At 41.6% G+C, this 27840-nt stretch overlaps 1 protein-coding gene across 1 annotated transcript in view; it reads left to right on the forward strand.

Moving 5' to 3' along the window:
- LOC123481578 (beta-1,4-galactosyltransferase 2-like) overlaps positions 1 to 17129 on the forward strand; it is a 29964-nt gene extending 12835 nt beyond the window's left edge. The window contains exon 2 of the mRNA XM_045206087.1: positions 16501 to 17129. Within this exon, the coding sequence (XP_045062022.1) occupies positions 16600 to 16935 (336 nt within the window). The 5' untranslated portion in view covers positions 16501 to 16599 and the 3' untranslated portion in view covers positions 16936 to 17129. The remainder of the gene's footprint in view (positions 1 to 16500) is intronic.
- The last annotated feature ends 10711 nt before the right edge of the window (positions 17130 to 27840 follow it).

Consider the following 27840-nt stretch of genomic DNA (forward strand, 5'->3'; position numbering starts at 1 on the left):
ATGGAGCCCCAGACTGAGGGTGATTGACCGTCATCTTGAACTTCTTCAATTTTCTAATAATTGCGCCAACAGTTGTTGCCTTCTCACCAAGCTGCTTGCCTATTGTCCTGTAGCCCATCCCAGCCTTGTGCAGGTCTACAATTTTATCCCTGATGTCCTTACACAGCTCTCTGGTCTTGGCCATTGTGGAGAGGTTGGAGTCTGTTTGATTGAGTGTGTGGACAGTTGTCTTTTATACAGGTAACGAGTTCAAACAGGTGCAGTTAATACAGGTAATGAGTGGAGAACAGGAGGGCTTCTTAAAGAAAAACTAACGGGTCTGTGAGAGCCGGAATTCTTACTGGTTGGTAGGTGATCAAATACTTATGTCATGCAATAAAATGCTAATTAATTACTTAAAAATCATACAATGTGATTTTCTGGATTTTTGTTTTAGATTCCGTCTCTCACAGTTGAAGTGTACCTATGATAAAAACAGACCTCTACATGCTTTGTAAGTAGGAAAACCGGCAAAATCGGCAGTGTATCAAATAGTTGTTCTCCCCACTGTACTTATTATGGACACAGTATGCTTACATTATTAGTTATCTTGTTATTAGTTGTTGTTAGTTGTTATTAGTCCCATCCTTCAACTCCATTCAACACCCCCCATCTCTTAACACCATCCATGTAGGATTTCTATTTGCCATATATTTTTCAACTGTACTGTGATGTTTTACAAAAGTTCTGAACCTTTCTATTCTCATTGTTTCTACAGATTGTAAATTGAAAATATTTTTTTTTGCCAAAAGTATTATTATATTATTGGTCGATTGAATATGACTTTTCAGATCACCCAGTAATGCTATCTGCAAGGTTAGCTCCAGGTAAATATTGCAATCCTTTAGCCATTCCTGGACCTGTGTCCAAAAACCAGCTACAAATGGACAGTACCAAAACAAATTTGATTCTGTCTCTTCGCAGCAAAATCTGCAGAGCTGGGAAGATTGTATCCCCCATATAAATAACATTATATTGGTAGCAAGAATTGTATATAATAATTTAAATTGAAAGATTCTAAGTTTTGAATCCGGTGTCGTTTTGCGTATCAGTTCATAAACACTATGCCATGGGATTGGTACATCAAAAATCTATTCCCAACTATTTTGCAATCTATATGGGACGGCTGTCAATCCTTTGGTCCTTAAATGAAACTGGTAGACTTTTTTATTTATCACAGTTTTCTTTAACCAATTATGTTCTTTAATGCAAGGCCGACAGACAAGTTCCTTACTTATGTTATTTGTTAACATGACAGCGCATTTCTTATTCGATTGAGCGCCATTTAGGTTAGGCTATTTGATCTGAGAAACCTGCATGATGTAAAAAGTGTCTGTCTCATTACATTGTCATACATTTCATCTCCAGCCTGTAGGCTACAGAAAAGGCCACATACTCTTTCTACCATATCCTCCTATATTTGCTACATGATTTATGTTAGATAATTTGTTTTGACGGAACGTTGGTGGAGCGCTGCAGAGATTCATCTCCAACAGCAACCTGGAGAGGCGCGCTGGGAATATTTTGCGCCCCTGCCTTTGACAAAGTGGGCACTACTTATCAAAGGGCGGCATCAGCGCTCACCTAAAAATGCCATATGCCATATGCCATATGCCACTGGTTGAGAAAAACTGTAATTGTTTTTGGGCAGAATTATGTGAGGTTTTGTGTTGTTGGAGGTCAGATTAGCTCAGAAAATGCTCCCTTCGTCAATCAGCCGCCATAGGCGGTCGCCTAATACTGCCTAATGAGCGGGCCGACCATGTTAGTTCTACAGTACAGGGCTGATTGTTTACAGCTCCTATACTGTATAAAGTAGGCCTAACTTTCCCCCAGGGGAGCGTCAGAGAGGAGTGTTTGTGCCAGTCAGAAGGTGATCAGGGGTGTTCCCTCCCCAGAGTGGTTGGCATGAGCATAATGAGATTCCAGGAAAGAGGGCAGTGACCCACATCTTGCCCTCCGCACCACGTACTGTCTGTTTATCTAGTCTTTAGTCTCGTAGTCATTTGACAAGAAACACCTTTGACCGCTTGTAGGACTCCCTGGGACTGAAAGACGTCTTGACTTAAATTTGACAAAAACCCATGCCAATTGGAGCATTAGTCTTATTAGATGTCCTTGAAATTGTTTTGTTTTGATGTGATGTCTCCTTGCGATGCGTTGATTTTAATAATGTACGTTTTTGTATGCCTGTATGTATGCTGAATGCTGATATATAGTGCATATGTGTATAATGCATTCAGAAAGTATTCAGACCCCTTTACTTTTTCCACATGTTGTTACGTTACAGCCTTATTTTAAGATAGATTAAATTGATTTTTTTCCTCATCAATCTACACACAATACTCCATAATGACCAAGCAAAAACACGTTTTTAGATATATTTGCAAATTTATAAAAATGTTACAACTGAAATATCACATTTACATAAGTATTCAAACCCTTTACTCAGTACTTTGTTGAAGCACCTTTGGCAGCGATTACAGCCTCAAGTCTTCTTGTGTATGACACTACAAGCTTGGCACACCTGTATTTGTGGAGTTTCTCCCATTCTTCTCTGCTGATCCTCTCAAGCTCTGTCAGGTTGGATGGGGAGCGTTGCTCTGCAGCTATTTTCAGGTCTCTCCAGAGTATGTGCTGATGGCATATCACAGTTCAAATTGAAGCACATTATTACATTGATATAACAGACAAGGTGCAATGTGTTATTCATTAGAACAGGGGTTCCCAAACTTTTTTGGCCCCACCCTTTGAAAAAAGTGATGTAATCAACAGCCAATGTTTACTTTTTTTATTGGGCCTAAGACGGTCTATTACAAATCAGTATTTCAATCTGAAGGAAATATGGTTTGAAGTGACTGAAATGCATCAGAAAGGTATTGGGAAGTTCAGGAGGTCATCAGGCAATAATTTTGTATGATCTTCTGTGTAGAAAAGAACACTGTCATTGATTATGTACTTTTCCCCCCAAGTCTTTTAGTGCCTGGTTCTGATGAGGCTTGTGGGCATTGTCGAGGGACATGCATGTTTCTGTGACTTTCAGTGATGGTGTCATAATATTTTGTACTTTAAACGGTGCAAAAGATAGAGCCACATTTGTAGGAAAACAGAAACCGGTCTGTTTATTACAACTACATCTAGCGGTTACCGAAGGTTACTGACGTAACCCTGGTTCTATGAACCAAGCGCGATTGTATTTATTTTATTTCAGAGTTCTCTCACGACCCCATTTTCAAATCAGGCGGCCCCTAGTTTGGTAAACGCTGCATTAGAATATGCCCATGCCTCTTTTGCATTTTTTAACATTTTGTACTTTGCAAATTTTTTAGGCCGACAGCTTCTGTTTTATGATTTTCTATTTACACCTTTATCAGGTGGCAATTCTCTGCATAATGGTGTAATAAATGTTCAACATAAATCTATAAATAGGCCTAAATCTACATAGTATCTTAGAATAAGCAAGTAAGCAGAAGCATGTGGACTATGAACATTTCTATTGCATCTACTCATGGTTTTGACAATGGGCATGTCACCAAGCTCTAGGGCCAGGTACAGTGTTGTGTTGTCACATTATTTTGGGTGACCCAGATCTCCTCTGCAGTGAGTGTGTTTTGATGTGTTACCAAAACAGTGTGTACATACACGGGTGACAGGAGGCAGTGGCTGTGTTATCAAGGGAGCCACTCATCAGTGTGTTTTCTACACAGCATGTCATGACCTGCTTACATGATAACCAGTGCTGTGTTTAGGCATTACACCTGCCAACACATTTTGAATGATATAGGCAATTGTGAAAATCGTAGTGTGGATAGTGCAGTAAGTCGAGCTATCCTTTCTGAGAGGGTGTACATGTGATTTATCTGTCCAATTACACTGCATTATGAAGTTAATACAATATAATACATTACTTAATCGCTATTATCTTCACTATGCTATGAACATGATAGTCAGGCCTCAATGTCACACGACACATACATTACATGCTCCCTATTTTACTGCACATATGATGTGAGAGAAATGACCTCAGCATTGCTATCAACGAAAAACCAATTCTGTGAAGAACAGTCCTACAGGTCGCACCAGAAGGACATAAATCCAGCCATCATTACATTTCCCTCCCTCACTGAGCATACAGTATACATTAACCATGAATAATGTCCCTCATACATGCATGAGAACTTGTTTGTTGGAAACTGGCATATGGCACAATGTAAATTATTATTTGTATAATTTTTTCTAATCAAGTAATTAGGTGGGTGCTTACACTGAGTATACAAAACATTAGGAACACCTGCTCTTTCCATGACAGACTGACCAGGTGAATCCAGGTGAAAGCTATGTCACTTGTTAAATCCACTTCAGTATTTCTTTTATTTCACCTTTATTTAACCAGGTAAGCCAGTTGAGAACAAGTTCTCATTTACAACTGCGACCTGGCCAAGATAAAGCAAAGCAGTGCGAAAAAAACAACAACACAAAGTTACATATGGGATAAACAATACATACAGTCAATAACACAATAGAAAATCTATATACAGTGTGTGCAAATGTAGTAAGTTATGGAGGTAAGGCAATAAATAGGCCATAGTGCAAAATAATTACAATTTAGTATTAACACTGGAATGATAGATGTGCAGAAGATGATGTGCAAATAGAGATACTGGGGTGCAAATGAGCAAAATAAATAACAATATGGGGATGAGGTAGTTGGGTGGGCTAATTACAGATTGGCTGTGTACAGGTGCAGTGATCGGTAAGGTGCTCTGACAACTGATGCTTAAAGATAGTGAGTGAGATATGAGTCTCCAGCTTCAGAGATTTTTGCAGTTCGTTCCAGTCATTGGCAGCAGAGAACTGGAAGGAATGGCGGCCAAAGGAGGTGTTGGCTTTGGGGATGACCAGTGAGATATACCTGCTGGAGCGCATACTACGGGTGGGTGTTGCTATGGTGACCAATGAGCTAAGATAAGGCGGGGATTTGCCTAGCAGTGATTTATAGATGAAGGGGAGGAGACAGGTTAAATAAGGATTTTTAATCCTTGAGACAATTGAGACATGGATTATGTATGTGTGCCATTCAGAGGGTGAATAGGCAAGACAAAATATTTAAGTGCCTTTGAATGAGGTATGGTAGTAGGTGCCAGGCGCACCGGTTTGTGTCAAGAACTGCTACTCTGCTGGGTTTTTCATGCTCAAAGGTTTCCCTTGTGTATCAAGAATGGTCCACCACCCAAAGGACATCCAGCCAACTTGACACAACGATTATGGATCCCCATTGCCTTGGCAGCAGCTACTCTTCCTGGGGTCCAGCAAAATTAAGGCAGTTATAACATTTTATAAACATTACAATACATTATCAGATATCACAAAATATTAAGTGTGTGCCCTCAGGCCTCTACTCTACTACCACATATCTATAACACTAAATCCATGTGTACGTGTGTATAGTGCATATGTTATTGTGTGTTTTATATGCATGTGTCTATGTTTGTGTTGCTTCACAGTCCCCGTTATTCCATAAGGTGTTCATTCTTGATACACAAGGGAAACCTTTGAGCATGAAAAACCCAGCAGAGTAGCAGTTCTTGACACAAACCGGTGCGCCTGGCACCTACTACCATACCCCGTTCAAAGGCACTTAAACCTCTCACTCAACATCAACAAAATAAAGGAGATGATCGTGGACTTCAGGAAACAGCAGAGGGAACACCCCCCTATCCACATCAACGGGACCGCAGTGGAGAAGGTGGAAAGCTTCAAGTTCCTTGGCGTACACATCACCGACAAACTGAAATGGTCCACCCACGCAGACAGTGTGGTGAGGAAGGCGCAACAGCGCCTCTTCAACCTCAGGAGGCTGAAGAAATTCGGCTTAGCACCTAAAACCCTCACAAACTTTTACAGATGCACAATTGAGAGCATCCTGTCGGGCTGTATCACCGTCTGGTACGGCAACTGCACCACCCACAACCGCAGGGCTCTCCAGAGGGTGGTGTGGTCTGCCGAACGCATTACCAGGGGCAAACTGCCCGCCCTCCAAGACACATAAAGCACCCGATGTCACAGGAAGGCCAAAAAGATCATCAAGGACATCAACCACCCGAGTCACTGCCTGTTCCCCCCGCTATCATCCAGAAGGCGAGGTCAGTACAGGTGCATCAAAGCTGGGACAGAGAGAATTAAAAACAGCTTCTATCTCAAGGCCATCAGACTGTTAAATAGCCATCACTAGCACATTAGAGGCTGCTGCTGCCTATTGAAATCACTGGCCACTTTAAGAAATGGAACACTAGTCACTTTAATAATGTTTACATATCTTGCACTACTCATCTCATATGTATATACTGCATTCTATTCTATAAAATTCTACTGTATCTTAGTCCATGCTGCTCTGTCATTGCTTGTCCATATATGTACAGTGCTATGAAAAAGTATTTGCCCCCTTTCTAATTTTCTCTACTTTTGCATATTTGTGATACTGAATGTTATCAGTAATGCCTGGTTCCAGTAATGCCTGGTTCCAGTAATGCCTGGCGAAAACCAAACTGCATTCCACAGTAAGAACATCATACCAAAGGTTAAGCCTGGTGGTGGTGGTGTGATGGTTTGGGGATGCTTTGCTGCCTCAGGACCTGGACGACTTGCCTTAATAGAAGGAACCATGAATTTTGCTCTGTATCAGAGAATTCTACAGGAGAATGTCAGACCATCCGTCTGTGAGCTGAAGCTGAAGCGCAGCTGGGTCATACAGCAAGACAATGATCCAAAACACACAATCAAGTCTACATGAAAATTCCTAAAAAGCAACAAATTGGAAGTTTTGGAATGGCCTAGTCAAAGTCCAATTGAGATGCTGTGGCAGGACTTGAAACGAGCAGTTCATGCTTGAAAACCCACACGTCACTGAGTTAAAGCAGTTCTGCATGGAAGAGTGGGCCAAAATTCCTCCACAGCGACATGAGAGACTGATCAACAACTACAGGAAGCATTTGGTTGGAGTCATTGCAGCTAAAGGTGGCACAACCAGTTATTGAGTGTAAGGGGGCAATTACGTTTTCACACAGGGGAATTGGGTGTTGCATAACTTTGTTTATGAAATAAATGAAAGAAATATGTAATTGTTGTGTTATTTGTCCACTTATGTTCCCTTTATCTAATATTAGGTTTTGGTTGAAGATCTGATAACATTAAGTATCACAAATATGCAAAAGTAGAGAAAATTAGAAAGGGGGCAAATACTTTTTCATAGCACTGTATATATTCTTAAATCCCATTCCTTACTAGTTTTGTGTGTATTGGGTATATGTTGTGAAATTGTTAGATATTACTTGTTAGATATTACTGCACTGTCGGCGCTAGAAGCACAAGCATTTCACTACACCTGCTATAACATCTGCTAAACACGTGTATGTGACAAATAACATTTGATTTGATTTGTAGTTTTGTCTGTTTTTAAATCTAATTTTACTGCTGGCATGAGTTACTTGATGTGGAATAGAGTTCCATGTAGTCATGGCTCTATGTAGTACTGTGCGCCTCCCATAGTCTGTTCTTGACTTGGGGACTGTGAAGAGACCTCTGGTGGCATGTCTTGTGAGGTATGCATGGGTGTCCGAGCTGTTTGCCAGTAGTTCAAACAGACAGCTCGGTTCATTCAACATGTCAATACCTCTCACAAATACAAATAGTGATGAAGTCAATCTCTCCTCCACTTTGAGCCAGGAGAGATTGACATGCATATTATTAATGTTAGCTCTCTGTGTACATCCAAGGGCCAGCCGGGCTTCCCTGTTCTGAGCCAATTGCAATTTTCCTAAGTCCCTCTTTGTGGCACCTGACCACATGACTGAACAGTAGTCCAGGTGCGACAAACTAGGGCCTGTAGGACCTGCCTTGTTGATAGTGCTGTTAAGAATGCAGAGCAGCGCTTTATTATAGAGAGACTTCTCCCCATCCTAGCTACTGTTGTAACAATATGCTTTGACCATGGCGGGTTTACAATCCAGGCTTACTCCAAGCAATTTAGTCTCCTCAACTTGCTCAATTTCCACATTATTCATTACCAGATTTAGTTGAGGTTTAGGGTTTAGTAAATGATTTGTCCCAAAAACAATGCTTTTAGTTTTTGAAATATTTATGAGAATATGAGAAGCATTGGAGTCAACATCGGCCAACATCCCTGTGGAAGGCTTTCAACACCTTGTAGAGTCCATGGCCCGACAAATTTAGGCTGTTCTGAGGGGGGAGAGGGGTGCAACTCAATATTAGGAAGGTGTTCCTAATGTTTGGTATACTCAGTGTATATTTGTCCTATTTCACCCATTACAAGTGTGTATTATACACGTGTAAATTGGAAATGTGTTTTTTTTGTATATCCCAACCCTCCCTGAAACACCCTCTGAGAGTTTTTTAAAGGGATAATCCACCGCAAACCACACATTCCTATGATTAACAGTGTTAAACAGTGTTAAATAATACTAATAATGCGAAAACAATATTTTGTCATTATAACAAGGTTGGTAGCAACATGTGAAAATCGGTGTGGAAATCTGTTGCAGCTCAAGTCGACTACAAACCCACAATGCAATGCTCTCTCTGGGCTGGCTGGCTAGCTAGGTAGCGAGCTAGCAAACAAAGCTACATACAATAACACCAAAGTCAATATCAGCATGTGAAGTAGCTAGCTAGCTAGCTAGCTGTAAAATCACCTATCAATTTAGGAGTCTATCTCACCGAGTTCAATTTATAGTTCGTCCTCTGCCCAGAGCGAGTGCAGAGTATGTTGCTATGGCAACAATGGCCCTTTCCCACAGACACACAGGGCGCATTGCGAGATGGTACTTGGAGAAACTAAGTTGAAAAATTTGGTATACAGTTAAGATTTAGCACATCTAAGCGAAATATATATACTGAACAAAACTATAAACACAACATACAACAATTTCTAGGATTTTACTGAGTTAAAGTCCCCCCCCCAACTTTACATGTTGCGTTTATATTTCTGTTCAGTATACTTTGTCATGACAATATAAATGGATGGATGTGTTCTACATCTGCATTGCTTGCTGTTTGGGGTTTTAGGCTGGGTTTCTGTATAGCCCTTTGTCTGCTGATGTAAAAAGGGCTTTATAAATACATTTGATTGTAGACAAGTATGCCCATACCATCTATTGGCTGATTTGGTGATCTGGAGTGCAGGTAATTGTTTTAAAAGCGTTATGAAATGTGATAGTGTGTTATCCCCTGTCTCAAGTGACAAGAACCATGTAGCTATGATGTGTTCCTACACAATTTCCTGATTTCACAGACGGACCACTTAGATGTTAAATCATGGGGAGCATTTTTATTTTACCCACTGATAGAACAGGCTTTCACCAAATTGACAGGAGTTTCTGGGGGTGGATTATCCCTTTTAAGTATCGGATTGATTGTTAGACCGATGTATACATTTGATAAAATGTGTATGTTTTCGAAGTGTCAAGCTAAAGAGATATTTTAAGATGAGCTTGCCCATGGCAAGAAGACAGCGCTTACTACATTAGTGCTGGAAATGCTCAAATGCTACACTTCTGCCCAATGTTATCAAGTGTACCATGTCTAATGCATATTTGATGAAGCCAAGAGGGCTGGGTTGTGGGTTGCACTAGGGCCCGGGGCCTTGGAGCGGAGCAGAGCAGAGCAGAGCAGAGCAGGGAGAAGCTAGTGCTAGGCTAGAATCCTACCCAACATTTTCCCTTTTAAAACGACACATTTGGACATCTCCTTCATCACAACAGGGATGCTGTTAACACATTTCTCTGTCTGACAACTGCTCATTATTGAGTAATAATGAAATAGCAACATGAAAAATAATAATATAAAGACAGAAATAACATACTTATTCACATCTGGAGTGTTTTCTTTTTCTTTCACATCGGCGTTCCCCCAGCTGTGTTGACAAAAACAATTGAACAGTGGAATACTATTGCTGAAGGGCTATACTCTAAATATCTAGCCTACTACTTAACCATCTCTCACTGCTGCTCTGGATTTGCTTTTGCTCTTTAACATTATGTAAACAATTCAGTAATGAGTACTTTGTAATCTACAGTGCCTTCAGAAAGTATTCACAACCCTTTACTTTTTCCAAATGTTGTTGTTACGGCCTGAATATGAAATTGATTAAATTGAGATTTTGTGTTTCTGATCTACAAACAATAGATGTGCTAAAGAGGTCAATGGAACGCAGACCGTGGGGGATAGAAGAAGGATGCCGGGTTGGCGAACATTCAACAAATCTGATCTAACAAAGTGGATGTTAGTCAAATCCGTCATGATTGATGTATTACAGTGGGGAAAAAAAGTATTTAGTCAGCCACCAATTGTGCAAGTTCTCCCACTTAAAAAGATGAGAGACGGCTGTAATTTTCATCATAGGTACACGTCAACTATGACAGACAACATGAGGAATTTCTTTTCCAGAAAATCACATTGTAGGATTTTTAATGAATTTATTTGCAAATTATGGTGGAAAATAAGTATTTGGTCAATAACAAAAGTTTCTCAATACTTTGTTATATACCCTTTGTTGGCAATGACACAGGTCAAACGTTTTCTGTAAGTCTTCACAAGGTTTTCACACACTGTTGCTGGTATTTTGGCCCATTCCTCCATGCAGATCTCCTCTAGAGCAGTGATGTTTTGGGGCTGTCGCTGGGCAACACAGACTTTCAACTCCCTCCAAAGAATTTCTATGGGGTTGAGATCTGGAGACTGGCTAGGCCACTCCAGGACCTTGAAATGCTTCTTACGAAGCCACTCCTTCGTTGCCCGGGCGGTGTGTTTGGGATCATTGTCATGCTGAAAGACCCAGCCACGTTTCATCTTCAATGCCCTTGCTGATGGAAGGAGGTTTTCACTCAAAATCTCACGATACATGGCCCCATTCATTCTTTCCTTTACACAGATCAGTCGTCCTGGTCCCTTTGCAGAAAAAACAGCCCCAAAGCATGATGTTTCCACCCCCATGCTTCACAGTAGGTATGGTGTTCTTTGGATGCAACTCAGCATTCTTTGTCCTCCAAACACGACGAGTTGAGTTTTTACCAAAAAGTTATATTTTGGTTTCATCTGACCATATGACATTCTCCCAATCCTCTTCTGGATCATCCAAATGCACTCTAGCAAACTTCAGACGGGCCTGGACATGTACTGGCTTAAGCAGGGGGACACGTCTGGCACTGCAGGATTTGAGTCCCTGGCGGCGTAGTGTGTTACTGATGTTAGGCTTTGTTACTTTGGTCCCAGCTCTCTGCAGGTCATTCACTAGGTCCCCCCGTGTGGTTCTGGGATTTTTGCTCACCGTTCTTGTGATCATTTTGACCCCACGGGGTGAGATCTTGCGTGGAGCCCCAGATCAAGGGAGATTATCAGTGGTCTTGTATGTCTTCCATTTCCTAATAATTGCTCCCACAGTTGATTTCTTCAAACCAAGCTGCTTACCTATTGCAGATTCAGTCCTCCCAGCATTTTGCAGGTCTACAATTTTGTTTCTGGTGTCCTTTGACAGCTCTTTGGTCTTGGCCATAGTGGAGTTTGGAGTGTGACTGTTTGAGGTTGTGGACAGGTGTCTTTTATACTGATAACAAGTTCAAACAGGTGCCATTAATACAGGTAACGAGTGGAGGACAGAGGAGCCTCTTAAAGAAGAAGTTACAGGTCTGTGAGAGCCAGAAATCTTGCTTGTTTGTAGGTGACCAAATACTTATTTTCCACCATAATTTGCAAATAAATTCATTAAAAATCCTACAATGTGATTTTCTGGATTGTTTTTTCTCAATTTGTCTGTCATAGTTGACGTGTACCTATGATGAAAATTACAGGCCTCTCTCATATTTTTAAGTGGGAGAACTTGCACAATTGGTGGCTGACAATTACTTTTTTCCCCCCACTGTATAACAGGCCCACAATGTGGTTACTGAAGTCCGATTTGGATATATTTGGCTGTTTTTGCTGCATAACATTTAGAAGTAGTCCCTTTTCAGGTTTAGAAAAAATGACTGCTAAATGCTAACTCCCGTCCATGTAAGCTGGTAGTATAGCTAGCATAGAGAAATCGGTGGTAGTAGTCAAAGTCGTTTTTAACTGTAATGCAGTTGATTGGTGATGATGACATGAACATGTATTGGGGTTGACATCCATACAAGCATTATAGTCTGATTGTTACCTCAACATAGTGTGAAATACACACATAAACAATAGCCTAAATGTAGGGTAATTTTGCTGGGGGGCAATTTGGAGATTCTGAATTTTTCCCCCACGAGTTTCCATGGCACTTCCATCGTTTTGTTGGAGTTCCATTGACCTCTTTACCACATCTATACACCATAATGTCAAAGTGGAATTTTGTTTGTAGAACATGTTAGACATTTATAAAAAATGTCAAGCTGAAATGTCTTGAGTCAATAAATATTCAACCCCTTTGTTATGGCAAGCCTAAATCAGTTCAGGAGTAAAAATGTGCTTAACAAATCGCATAATAAGTTGCATGGACTCATTCCATGTTCAGTAATAGTGATTAACATGATGTTTTAATAACTACCCCATCTCTGTACCCCACACATACAATTATCTGTAAGGTCCCTCAATCGAGTAGTGAATTTCAAACAGAGATTCAAGCACAAAGACCAGGAAGGTTTTTCAATGCCTTGCAAAGAAGGGCACCGATTGGTAGATACAGTATATCAAAAATATTTTAAAATGCTGAATATCCCTTTGAGCATGGTGAAGTTGTTAATTAGGCTTTGGATGGTGTATCAATTCACCCAGTCATTACAAAGATACATGCATCCTTCCAAACTCAGTTGCCGGAGAGGAAGGAAACTGCTCAGGGATTTCACCAAGAGGCCAATGGTGATTTTAAAACAGTTACAGAGTTTAATGGTTGTGATATTAGAACATTGAGGCTGGATAATTGTAGTTACTCCACAATACTAACTTAAATGACAAAGAAAGAAGCCTGTACAGAATACAAATATTCCAAAACATCCATTCTGTTTGGAACAAGGCACTTAAGTAATATTGCACAAAAAAAAGACTTTTTGTCCTGAATACAAAGCTTCATGTTTGGGGCAAATCCAACTCAACACATCACTGAGTACCACTCTTCATATTTTCAAGCATGGTGGTGGATGCATCATGCTATGTGTATGCTTGTCATTGGCAAGGACTAGGGAGTTTTTTAGGATAAAAATAAACCAAATATAGCTATAAGCACAGGCAAAATCCTAGAGGAAAACCTGGTTCAGTCTGCTTTCCAACAGACACTGGGAGACATTCACCTTTCAGCAGGACAATAACCTAAAACACAAGGCCAAATCTACACTGGAGTTGCTTACCAAGACGACATTGAATGTTCCTGAGTGGCCTAGTTACAGTTTTGACTTAAATTGGCTTGGAAATCTATGGCAAGACATGAAAATGGCTGTCTAGCAATGATCAACAATCAAATTGACAGAGCTAGAATAATTATTTAAAGAATAATGGGCAAATATTTTACAATCCAGGTGTGCAAAACTCTCAGAGACTTACCCAAAAAGACTCAGCTGTAATTGCCACCAAAGGTGTTTCTACAAAGTATTGACTGAGGGGTGTGAATACTTATGTAAATTAGATATATCTGTATGTCATTTTCAATAAATTTGCTAAAATGTCTAAAATCAAGTTTTCACTGTCATTATGGGGTATTGAATCCATTTCAAATTCAGGCTGTAACACAACAAAATGTAGAATAAGTCAAGGGGTAAGAATACTCTCTGAAGGCACTTTACCTAGAGGTCAGCCACAAATCCTTGGTTCACGTCAAATCTCAAACTCTACGGATGATGACTCACCCAATAAGGCACATGAACTGCCATTGATTTTGGGGGTACTGTTCGCTGTTATTAGGGTTGTTTTGGAGTTTAAATACATCCATTGTAACATTACTGTGTACGTGTCAGACTCCTAATTGACAGCTTTGAGTGATAACAGTAATCTGTGCAGAGCGGAGGTGACACCACAAACAAAATAACAGGTATTGAACATATTACTCATCATTGCTGCAGCAATAGCCGCCGATGCCAATAAGGTGGTAAATAACTTATACTGGCCAGTGTCATTGTTTTTTATGACGTTTAGTCTTAATATATCTGTCACGGGGGAGATGGGCCTGGTAGAGTGACTAACTAGCTATTTTATCATGAATTATGCACTGACAGATTAACTAGGAGCCACATCAAGAGCCAACACACTATTAAAATTTGAACATATACATACTGTAGACATTTGTTGCCAGCACATTTGTAGGACTTTACTGGTGTGTTGGTTAAATCTAAAAGCCTAAAAGAGTTATCAGCATCCATTTAGTGTCCAAGGGTGTGGAATTAAATATTCATTAGACATCGGCTTCTAAACCATCATCGTGATCCCGTGTTGACGTTCTCTAATGCTAAAGCCTGGTTAGACTTCACATATAGGCTACTGTGTTCTTTTTAGATTAGACATGTTATTGTAAAAAAGCCTACATTATTTATTATTCTGAATGATGTTGCCTTTAATGTTAGTGATAGAAGTGTTAAACTGGTGTGTGGGCTTTCTAAAGGTTAATCTGTCTTTGTTTGACCTCATGCTGGTTAACAGTGTGGTGCTGCAGCCGTCTAGCGTGGCCTATTCTTAATGTAGAGATGATAAGTAGGCTGATGATAAGGCTTCTAAAGCTTTCACAAACTAGCCTATTCCTCCATGAGGTCAGTCTCTCTCTGGTGAATATTTTACAACTGGACTATTGGATGTACAACCAATGGGTGAGGCAAGACCGGGTGAGAGAGAGTTGGTTCTGACATTGATAGTGGTGTTCCATCCCACTGCCCTCCTTCCACATTGCAGCTTGGGCATCTGTTTATCTGCTAGGCTAGGCTAGAGCCAGGCAGTGATCTGTGATATCAGGTGCTTTCCCCTTGATGTTTCCACCTGTGATCCCACCAGGGGATCGAGCGGAGTAGAGGGTGTTAGCCCTCAGGCTAAAGTCTGTTTACATACAAACCCCCCACCTCTCTGCTTGGCTCAGACAATTCTCTCTCTGCTTGATTGGAAAAACCTATCAACATTGAAATTGCTCGCGGTGGAGGTTTTGATGGGCCACAGAGAGACAGTTCCTCTTTGTATCTCTCTTCTTGCATGCCCAGTCAAGCCATTTTATTATTAGGGGTTCACAGCGAAACTATGAAATCTATTGTTATTCTTAGATTTATTTTTAAAAAATCTCCTCAACATGGTCAAATAACTCAAATATAGATTGGTAACTTTTTTCTAATTTGGCACACAGAAACTAGAGGCCATGAGTAACTTGGTCAAAAAGAATGACACCGATTGGCCTATAGGGAGCGCTGTTATAAGCAGTCTCACTTAAACCCTCATATCACCACCTAGAGTCCATATGACCTAGAGTCTTGAAACTTTGTATGTAGGTGTCTTTCCTCATGCTGATCAAACCCATACAGTCCGTCAGGACAATTTGGAAAACGCCCATGGTACATCTCTTCACTTAGTTTGAAAAAAGCTAAGGGATTGGTTACGATATGGCTGAGTTATTGATAAATCTGGAAATCAGATTATACGTGTCCATTTAAACCACTGCAAATCCACTTCACAGTGGTCTATCAACTTGAAACTTGTCATCACTATCATGGACTAGGCTAAGAGCGTTGGGCTAGTAAACGAAAGGTCGCTGGTTCGAATCCCTGAACCGACTAGGTGTAAAATCGGTTAATGTGCTCTTGAGCAAGGTACTTAACCCTAATTGCTCTTGTATGTCTGGATAAGAGCATCTGCTAAATGACTAAAATTGTAAATGTCTAAAATGTGATGAAAAACAATGAATTTTGTATTAATAAAAACAAGGAAACTATTAACAACTCGTTCTTTGTATATGTAACGCTAATGCTCAAAATCATCTGCAATCATCTTCTCCTCATTAACCATATGTCAGATTCACTCCAGATGTTGTATTTAGACTCATTACATCAGTCTTTAATAAACATGGTAATGTTTTCGCTGATTGCACATAAAGGAAGCTAGTTCCTACATGATAGTGCTTGCTTTGTTATCCAACTGATCTTGTGTCCTTTGTCATCCTGTGAACCTCGTTCACTGATGCTCGCAGCTAATATTTATAAGTGTTTTTCAAATCACATTGTTGGCTGGAATGGGCATGTTGGCTAAATTAGATTTTACTAACAAATGGGGTGCTGTTGGTTTATTCCTTGTTTTTTTCTTTTCTTATCAACATGTACATGACATATAATATACAGATACTGTAGAAAGGATGGACAGACATAATTCGATAAGGCTACTGCTCTTTTCCTGTGTTAGGCCTAATTCACCTGAATGGCAACAAAATATCAATTCACTTTAACATCATGTTTTTCCCTGGTCCTTCCATAGGTGATAGTGTGAGCCAGTGTGCAGCAGCAGTCCAGGCCCAGGGGAGGGACCGACCGAGCGGATGCCCCAGGCTGTGCAGCGGGGGCGGCAGGCTCGACCATGACTCGGCTGATGTTGGGCCGGACCCTGGAGCGCATCTGCAAGGCTGTCCTGCTGCTCTGCCTTGTGCACTTCGTCATCATGATGATCCTCTACTTCGACGTCTACAGCCAGCGCTTTGACCAGATCTTCAGCCGCTTCAACAACGGCCGCAACACCAGCCGCAACGGACACCACTACTACTACAACCTCAGCCGGCCCAACGCCACCTACACCAGCTACCTGGCCACCGCAGACCAGCTGCTGCCCACCGTACGACCCGAGGGAAACCACACACCGCCCACTGCCAAACCTATACAACCTTGCCCGGAGATACCCCCTGGTCTAGGTAGTTGATGATCCCCTTTTACACTAATGACTAATGAAATAGTACCCCTTTTCACATTACAATGCCGACTCTAACTATACTGTGCTAGCTCAGATATATTTGTTTAACTTTCAAATTTTATTTTTTACAATGTTCTACTGTGGTTGATGCATAACCAGACCAGCACAGTTATTACAGCACAGCTCAGATACTATCATCATTATGAAATCTGAACAAGGGGATTTGGTAATAGTTAATTACTCTAATTAGTATAGTGTGTAGTAATCTGAAAATAGATGTCAGAGAGATAGAGGCCTGCATGTGTTTGAGCAGCAGACTCTCTGGCAACTACTTTCTATTCTAAAATGTAGTGGATGGAATGTTTACTCCAATTACTGTAAAAGCTAGTGTTTCTGTATGTTTTCTGGGCCGCCCGGGTGAAACATAAAATGGATTTAATGTCAGCACTCTCCGCTGTAATATATATTTCATCCAAAGAAACACCACTAGTCCACAGCGACGTTGAACAGACTAACACAACAGTATTCTTTCAAATACTGGAAAATACAGTTAACTAAGATATGTAGCTGTGTGGCGTTTGACTTATTCCTATGCTTTTAGGCTTTCAGCAAACTCAATTTAAAGCTGCTGCAATAGGGAAATCCCAGTTACCTTTGTAAGAATTCCCTTCATCAGCAGAAATCCTTCTCATTAACTTCCTTGTCATTGCAAGGCTTTTCTTGCTCATTATGCCATTAGATATGCCTGCGAGCACAAGGTCTTTGCCACTCAGCTCCTGCTAATGAGTTTTAAGTAGAGGTCTTGAGGGAGTTGTGGGGAACCAACACTTTGTCTCATGACCCTCCACTCCCATGCATTTGTTCCCTTCTTTATTTCTCTGGGTTGAGGTTTTCACTGAGTTTGACTGGATGTCTTTAGGAGACACATCAGCACTGAGTGGTTGTTTACTGTTAGACCCCCCCCAACACTCCACACACACACACACACACACACACACACACACACCCTCCTGCCCGCCCTCAATGAGTGGTTGATGCACTGGCTCTAAAGCCTGGGCTTTACCACGATCCATAAGTGCATTGTGTGATTGCAAAGAATAGAGCTCCAGCTTTGACTTTCATTCATTACCTCATATTTTACTAGAATAGATGCAAGCAACTGCTGTTTAAGGCTTAAGGAGCTTATATGCTCTTGTCTGGGTGGCTTGATGGAGCTGTTTTAATGACCCCACTATGACAGGTTCAAAGTTGAAGAAATGAACACTTTGAACCTGACACTTCTGTTGACTGTGTAGATCGAGCTAAAGTTTGTGCATCAATTAGTATTACTGTGTTGTTATGCACATTATGGTAGTTGAACCATTCCATATCAGTAAGTGAGTCCATTTGATACATTTTGGATAGAGAAAGAAGGTGTTGTTGCTGTTGTCGACCAATTATCTACAATGTCAAAATCCCAAATCAGAATAACGATTCATTATCCAGATTAATTTGAATAAACTATTCATAGAGTACATAATGAATGTTATTACCAGTACTGTAATTTGGCTATTTCAATTGAATTATATTTGATATGACTCTGTGACTGCCACTGCCTCCCTCCCTGCCTCTTCTCTCAGTGATGGAGAAGGTGCCAGGGGTGGTAATGAATTGTAGACAGAGTCAGAGACTGAGAATGCCTCTGTGTTAATCACAGCCAGGTGCAGATAGATAGATGGTGGTGGAGGGGAGAGGGAGGGAGGCCCCAGGGAGAGGAGGCCTTGGCCAGGGGGACACGGGGGAGACTCCCAACCCAGCTGACAGGTGCTGCTTGTGTTTGGACTTCTCTCTCTCTCTCCCTCCCTCTCTCCCTTCCTCTCTTCTCTCGTTCTCTCTCTCCCCCTACCCACACCTCTCTCTCTCTCTCTCTCTCTCGGGCAAGGAGGAATTAAAGGTGCTATATGCAGAAATCGCTCCATCATTTTCCAGCTGTTCAAATTCGAATAGTTCCCCTAATAACAGTTTATATGACAAAACAAGCATGTATAGTGTAGAGAATCATTGTACCATCTAAACCGGTGTGAAATATACAGTGCCTTCGGAAAGTATTCAGACCCCTTTACTTTTTTCACATTTTGTGACGTTACAGCTTTATTCTAAAATTGATTAAATTGTTTTTTCCCCCTCATCAATCTACACACAATACCCCATAATGACAAAGCAAAAACAGGTTTTTAAATTTTTTTGCTACAAGCTTGTCACACCTGTTTTTGGGGAGTTTCTCCCATTCTTCTCTGCAGATCCTCTCAAGCTCTGTCAGGTTGGATGGGGAGCATTGCTGCACAGCTATTTTCAGGTCTCTCCAGAGATGTTCGATCAGGTTCAAGTCCGGGCTCTGGCTGGGCCACTCAAGGACATTCAGAGACTTGTCCTGAAGCCACTCCTGCGTTGTCTTGGCTGTGTGCTTAGGGTTGTTGTCCTCTTTTAGGTGAACCTTTGCCCCCAGTCTGAGGTCCTGAGCGCTCTGGAGCAGGTTTTCATCAATGATTTCTCTATACTTTGCTCCGTTCATCTTTCCCTCGATCCTGACTGGTCTCCCATTCCCTGCCGCTGAAAAACATCCCCACAGCATGATGCTGCCACCACCATGCTTCAACGTAGGGATGGTGCCAGGTTTCCTCCAAACGTGACGCTTGGCTTTCAGGCAAAATAGTTCAATCTTGGTTTCATCAGACCAGAGAATCTTGTTTCTCATGGTCTGAGAGTCTTTAGGTGCCTTTTGGCAAACTCCAAGCGGGCTGTCATGTGCCTTTTACTGAGCATTGGATTCCGTCTGGCCACTCTACCATAAAGGCCTGATTGGTGAAGTGCTGCAGAGATGGTTGTCCTTCTGGAAGGTTCTCCCATCTCCACAGAGGAACTCTAGAGCTCTGTCAGAGTGATCATTGGGTTCTTTGGTCACCTCCCTGACCAAGGCCCTTCTCCCCCGATTGCTCAGTTTGGCCAGGCGGCCAGCTCTAGGACGAGTCTTGGTGGTTCCAAACTTCTTCCATCTAAGAATGATGGAGGCCACTGTGTTCTTGGGGACCTTCAATGCTGCAGAAATGTTTTGGTACCCTTCCCCAGATATGTGCGTCGACACAATCCTGTCTCTGACCTCTATGGACAATTCCTTCGACCTCATGGCTTGGTTTTTGCTCTGACATGCACTGTGAACTGTGGGACCTTATATAGACAGGTGTGTGCCTTTCCAAATCATGTCCAATCAATAGAATTTACCACAGGTGGACTCCAATCAAGTTGTGGAAACATCTCAAGGATGATCAATGGAAACAGGATGCACCTGAGCTCAATTTCGAGTCTCAAAGCGAAGGGTCTGAATACATACGTAAATAAGGTATTTCTGTTTTTATTTTTAATACATTTGCGAACAAAATCTAAAAACCTGTTTTCGCTTTGTCGTTATGGGGTATTGTGTGTAGATTGCGGATGATTTATTTTTATTTAATCGATTTTAGAATAAGGCTGTAATGTAACAAAATGTGGAAAAAGTCAAGGGGTCTGAATACTTTCCGAAGCACTGTTCATTCAATAACCTAAAATATTGTATTCGCAGCTGTTTGAAGCTGGTGTACAAAACCGAAAGTAAAAGACACAAAAACGAAACATAGAACTGGAAGCATAGAAATAGTGCACATAGGACAGATCTACCACTTCTTAGACTTGCTTTCAATGAGAATGACAGACCTATACATTTACATTTGAGATTTTAGTAATTTAGCAGACGCTCTTATCCAGAGCGACTTACAGTTAGTGAGTGCATACATTTTCATACTGCCCCCCCGTGGGAAACGAACCCACAACCCTGGCGTTAAAAATATCTGTCATTATGGAATATTTGCATCACAGGGTTGCAGTATTTTATGAATGCTGGAGGTGTAACATTTTCCTAGACGCTCTTATCCAGAGCTACTTACAGTAGTGAGTGTATACTTATTTTTTTCTCCCCGTACTGGTCCCCCGTGGGAATCGAACCCACAACCCAGGCGTTGCAAGAGCCATGCTCTACCAACTGAGCCTCACGGGAGGATTGTGCTGGTGTTATCACTTCCACCAAATAATGTCATACACATTGTTTTTGCCTATGTTGGAGTTGGTGTCCATAGGTTTATTGATTTCTCTCTTTTTAACTCGATACTGCCCTCCAAACCTCTTAACTAATTTAAGCCTAAACTACAACAATGGTTTTGTATAGGCTAAATGGAAAAGAGTAAGTTAAGAACTTTAGGTTTAAAACTAATCTGCACGTCACACACCTACAGTATCCTCTAGGATCCTTTGTTGTCATAATAACTTGGTCTGCTCCTACTGTCCTCAGCTCAGAACCACTGAACTGTATAGCCAGAGGTCACACTTCCCTGCTGTACTAATACTAAAGCCAATCCTATGCCGCTGGGTACTGAACCAACCCTAGCGCCACATTCTGCTGGGTCTTCAGTTCAGTCTGAGGTGACTAACACGTCTCCCCATCAGAGGAGACAGTATTTCTCCCCGTGGGATCACACCAATCACTGCTGTGGTAGTGTTGCTTTCTGAAGGAGGAGCATCGCTCAGAGAGAGTGCAAAGTTGATGGATGGCTGTTTGCTTAGCACATAATTACCAGGTCTGGGGTTATACATCTACTAGGAGGTCAGCTGAACAAAGCCATTACACTGCTTTGAGAAAGGACACTGTTCGGGATTGTCTACCTGGCTCCATCAAATCAAAATCAAAATCTTGACCTTTTCTGTACGTACACAGTAATGGTTTTCAGATCCTCAAGGCCTCTACATCTGAATTTATCTTCCAGGCCAAAATGTGTCATAGTGCATTTGTTTGGTGTCCAGTGCATGTATGTCAAGCATAGGCACCAATACAGTAGATCCACCACTAAAGCTCTCAGAATAGGTTGTAGTGACCTAGGGCTGGGCAATATATCGAATTAAATTGATTAATTCAAATGCATGTTTTTGCGCGATATTCCAAAAGCCTGTATCGCAAGAATCAGGGTTTTGTTATTTTTCATTTTTATGAGCGTTTATGTCCGCTTGTCTTCATGTTGTATTTTTGGTCTTGTTTCTTTTGCTCCTTCTGTGCTGTGTGCACCTCCCCATTTACACCAGAGATCCGTATATAATGAAGAGTTGCACGTCTCCGCCCTAACAATGGGAGTCGTTGTCCCAAAGGTGGGAAGGCAGGCGACAAGCTTATGTACAAAATAAGCCCATGGAAACGCATTGGGCTTATTTTGGACAGATTTTAGCGAGTGAAACCTCTCGCTTTGCCTCTTCCTCTATGGTTTACACACACCAAATCCCTCCCCCCGCCTCTCACACCAACAAAGTGGACACCAAAAAACATTGAGACATTATTTTACTGTAATAGAGGAGAAGTTAACTTTTCTAAGGATACCCTTTTTATGTCTCAACTACTCAAATTGCGCGCAGAGCAGACACTACTAAAACGAGAGTATCAATGAACATTGATTCTGAAAAATGAATGCTCAGTTTGTCGCGCGCAGCATTGGGGTACGACGTACTGCTAGCAGCATTTTAGCCAAATACTGTTATACTAGCAGTCTAGGCTGTGTTTTATAAATGTGTAATAAGCATACAACACAATTATATAAGGAATTGGCAACTCGTTCTTATTCTGAGAAACAAGGTAGGCCACTTGATTTCAACATCTGAATAAAGTGGACAGTAACATGCTTTTCAAACAGTTGGGTGTGAAGGGTCAGAAGGGTGTGTTCATAACAATTCAACTGTTCAACCTTGTTAGCTAAAAAATAGATCCAAGTTGGCTACACTTGAAATATAAAGATTAGCTGGCTAATCACTAGCACGTTGGCTTGAGAGATTGTTGATGAGACCTGTGTTAATTTTCTATAGCCTAAAGCCTGCTACAAGAAGTTAGTCATTATTAGTGAATGTGCATTATGCATGGTTCTAGTTAAATTTGTAACAAAAAATGGTGTTTTTATAGACAGAAATGCAGTGTATTTGACCTTTAATTGTACAAACAACTCTTATTTAGAGAAACCATTTAATATATATATATATACAGTCGTGGTCCAAAGTTTTGAAAATGACACAAATACTAATTTTCACAAAGTCTGCTGCCTCAGTTTTGATCATGGCAATTTGCATATACTCCAGAATGTCATGAAGAGTGATCAGATGAATTGTAATTAATTGCAAAGTCCCTTTTTGCCATGAAAATGAACTTAATCCCCCAAAAACATTTCCACTGCATTTCAGCCCTGCCACAAAAGGACCAGCTGCCATCATGTCAGTGATTTTCTCGTTAACACAGGTGAGAGTGTTGACGAGGACAAGGCTAGAGATCACTCTGTCATGCTGATTGAGTTAGAATAACAGACTGGAAGCTTTAAAAGGAGGGTGGTGCTTGAAATCATTGTTCTTCCTCTGTTAACCATGGTTACCTGCAAGGAAACACGTGCCGTAATCAATGCTTTGCACAAAAAGGGCTTCACAGGCAAGGATATTGCTGCTAGTAAGATTGCAGCTAAATCAACTATTTATCGGATCATCAAGAACTTCAAGGAGAGAGGTTCAATTGTTGTGAAGAAGGCGTCAGGGCGCCCAAGAAAGTCCAGCAAGCGTCAGGACCGTCTCCTAAAGTTGATTCAGCTGTGGGATCGGGGCACCACCAGTGCAGAGCTTGCTCAGGAATGGCAGCAGGCAGGTGTGTGCATCTGCACGCACAGTGAGGCGAAGACTTTTGGAGGATGGCCTGGTGTCAAGAAGGGCAGCAAAGAAGCCACTTCTCTCCAGGAAAAACATCAGGGACAGACTGATATTCTGCAAAAGGTACAGGGATTGGAGTAAAGTCATTTTCTCTGATGAATCCCCTCTCCGATTGTTTGGGGCATCTGGAAAACACCTTGTCCGGAGAAGACAAGGTGAGCGCTACCATCAGTCCTGTGTCATGCCAACAGTAAAGCATCATGAGACCATTCATGTGTGGGGTTGCTTCTCAGCCAAGGGAGTGGGCTCACTCACAATTTTGCCTAAGAACACAGCCATGAATAAAGAATGGTACCAACACATCCTCTGAGAGCAACTTCTCCCAACCATCCAAGAACAGTTTGGTGATGACCAATGCCTTTTCCAGCATGATGGAGCACCTTGCCATAAGGCAAAAGTGATAACTAAGTGGCTCGGGGAACAAAACATTGAAGTTTTGGGTCCATGGCCAGGAAACTCCCCAGACCTTAATCCCATTGAGAACTTGTGGTCGATCCTCAAGAGGCGGGTGGACAAAAAACAACCCACAAATTCTGACAAACTCCAAGCATTGACTATGCAAGAATGGGCTGCCATCAGTCAGGATGTGGCCCAGAAGTTAATTGACAGCATGCCAGGGCGGATTGCAGAGGTCTTGAAAAAGAAGGGTCAACACTGCAAATATTGACTCTTTGCATAAACTTAATGTAATTGTCAATAAAAGCCTTTGACACTTATGGAATGCTTGTAATTATACTTCAGTATACCATAGTAACATCTGACAAAAATATCTCATAACACTGAAGCAGCAAACTTTGTGAAGACCAATACTTGTGTCATTCTCAAAACTTTTGACCACGACTGTACACTACCAGTCAAAAGTTTGGACACACCTACTCATTCAAGGGTTTTTCTTTATTTTTACAATTTTTTTACATTGTAGAATAATAGTGAAGACATCACAACTATGAAATAACACATATGGAATCATGTAGTAACCAAAAAAGTGTTAAACAAATCTAAATATATTTTATATTTGAGATTCTTCAAATAGCCACCCCTTGCCTTCATGACAGCTTTGCACACTCTTGGCATTCTCTCAACCAGCTTCATGAGATAGTCACCTGGAATGCATTTCAATTAACAGGTGTGCCTTCTTAAAAGTTAATTTGTGGAATTTCTTTCCTTCTTAATGCGTTTGAGCCAATCAGTTGTGTTGTGACAAAATAGGGGGGGTATACAGAAGATAGCCCTATTTGGTAAAAGACCAAGTCCATATTATGGCAAGAACAGCTCAAATAAGCAAAGAGAAACAACAGTCCATCATTACTTTAAGACACGAAGGTCAGTCAATACGGAAAATTGGTCAAGTGCAGTTGCAAAAACCATCAAGCGCTATGATGAAACTGGCTCTCATGAGGACCACCACAGGAATGGAAGACCCAGAGTTGCCTCTGCTGCAGAGGATACGTTCATTAGAGTTACCAGCCTGAGAAATTGCAGGTCATATAAATGCTTCACAGAGTTTATGTAACAGACACATCTCAACATCAACTGTTCAGAGGGGACTGTGTGAATCAGGCCTTCATGGTCGAATTGCTGCAAAGAAACCACTACTAAAGGACAACAATAATAAGAAGAGACCTGCTTGGGCCAAGAAACACAAGCAATGGACGTTAGACCCATGGACATTTGTCCTTTGGTCTGGAGTCCAAATTTCAGATTTTTGGTTCAAACCGCCGTGTCTTAATGAGACACGGTGTGGGTGAACGGATTATCTCTGCATGTGTAGTTCCCACCGTAAATCATGGAGGAGGAGGTGTTATGGTGTGGGGGTGCTTTGCTGGTGACACAGTCTGTGATTTATTTAGAATTCAAGGCACATTTAACCAGCATTGCTACCACAGCATTCTGCAGCGATACACCATCCCATCTGGTTTGGGCTTAGTGGGACTATCATTTGTTTTTCAACAGGACAATGACCCAACACACCTCCAGGCTGTGTAAGGGCTATTTTACCAAGAAGGAGAGTGATGGAGTGCTGCATCAGATGACCTGGCCTCCATAATCACCCGGCCTCAACCCAATTGAGATGGTTTTGGATGAGTCGGACGGCAGAGTGAAGGAAAAGCAGCCATCAAGTGCTCAGCATATGTGGGAACTCCTTGTTGGAAAAGCATTCCAGGTGAAGCTGGTTGAGAGAATGTCAAGAGTGTGCAAAGCTGTCATCAAGGCAAAATGGGGCTATTTGAAGAATCTCTAATATTGTGTTGGGTGAGTTGAAGGTGTCAGGCGTAGGAGGGTAAATCACAGAATAACTGAATTTATTCCGGAGTTACGCAGTAATGCATCAGAACAGTCCAGGGCGCAAAACAGGCGCACTGGAACCAACAACGCACACAGGGAAAATATCCCGGCGATACAAAAAACAAGGTGCTCCACCGAGCTTTTGACTGGTACTGTATATCGTGAATCACCCAAAAGCCGAGATATGATTTTTAGGCCATATCGGCCAGCCCTATAGTGACCCCATTAGTGGTGGTCCCCCCCGTCACAGTACAGCATGCAGTAAGTGACTTGCAGCTGTATGCACTGCTCTTTTGAGCTTCAGGCAGGCGAAGGAGAGCATTCTCTTTACTTATTCATCCTCACTCTTCTCCTGCCTCTTTCTTCCCCCCCTTTCCACTGTTTTAATTTGTGTCTTTTCCCGTGATAATGGCGGCCTGACAATGGGGTTTTGAATTTATTCATGTTTCCCTGTCTGGGACTTGCACTGAGGATGAGGGGCTTCTCTCCATGAGGAAGATCTTTGTAGCATCATCTAGATCAGGGTTTCACAACCCTCTCCTCGGGGACCACCAGAGTTTCACATATTTGTTGTAGCCCTGAATTGGCAAACCTGATCAATTAGTCAAGGGTTTGGTTATAGTGGAATAATTGAATCAGGTGTGCCAGTTTAGGGCTACAACAAATATGTGAAACGTCTGGTGGTCCCTGAGGAGAGGGTTGTGAAACCCTGATCTAAAGGTGGTTCAGCACCAGCCCTCACCACTCCTCAACCCCCCCCCAGCCTCCCGCCTGCTACCTTTCACCCCTCAACCCCCCCCAGCCTCTCGCCTTCTACCTTCCAAATGCTCAGTGAATTTTAGGTCATGATGCAGCATATGTAATGACCCTCCTCCTGCAAGTTTATTACTGCAATGTTGAAAATGTTGCATGTTTGTGTTAAGAACAATTGCATGTACTGGGCAACTAGAAAGAACACTTTGTGTTTTTAGTAGTGTGGTCTCTTTGGGACTGTGGTCTCCGTTTAGGGTGCTCTCTCTTCCTAGAACAGGGAATAGTGGAAGTATGGTGCTGTTATGAGTTCTACTAGAAAGTCAAAGTAAATGTTTAATCTATTCCTCTGTTCCATTCACTCACATTCCCTATGAGTAAATACTGTAACGTTTTGTGAGGGATTCCTCGAGCAAACTAAGACCGTCATCGATCTCAGCCCAGATGGTGAATTTGGAAACTGACATGTTATGACATACAGTATGTAAGAGAAACGACCGAGTTCTGAAAAGAGAACAGTTCATTATCTCAGCTCAAACTGCAATGTGTTCAATAATACTGTGACTGTTCCTTCAGATACAGACTACCAGCTTCAATTACCCAGCGAGACATACAAAACCAGCCCGACAATGACACTAAAGTGCTCTGGACACCATAATAGCATAATAGGCACTTTAACTGCATATAAATGAGATGGTTTCCTATCCTCATTCTACCACATCCAAAGGACAATCTTGTTATGATGAACTTTTGGCCTGCCCAGATGCTTTGTGGATTCTGTAAATATATATTTCCAGATATTTAATGGGGCGTCGGTATTAAGATTGTCACATCAGGTCAGCATCTCGGGGAGAATAGTGGACATAGAATCAATGAACACCAAAGCAAGGCTCCGGGTTTGTGTGTCTAGCGGGGATAGAAAATTGCTTCCGTCCCATTCGTTCCTCCTCCACTCCCAGGCAACCATTAAGATATGCCTGGCCTAACTAGATGAACCTCCAGCTCTCTAAATGATAAATGACAAAAAAGGCTTGATATTGTCATCTGCAAGGCTACAGAATTTTTTTCTCTCTCTCTCTGTCTCTCTCT

The sequence above is a fragment of the Coregonus clupeaformis genome, chromosome 21, assembly GCF_020615455.1.
Source record: "Coregonus clupeaformis isolate EN_2021a chromosome 21, ASM2061545v1, whole genome shotgun sequence".
In the NCBI taxonomy this organism is placed as follows: Eukaryota; Metazoa; Chordata; class Actinopteri; order Salmoniformes; family Salmonidae; genus Coregonus; species Coregonus clupeaformis.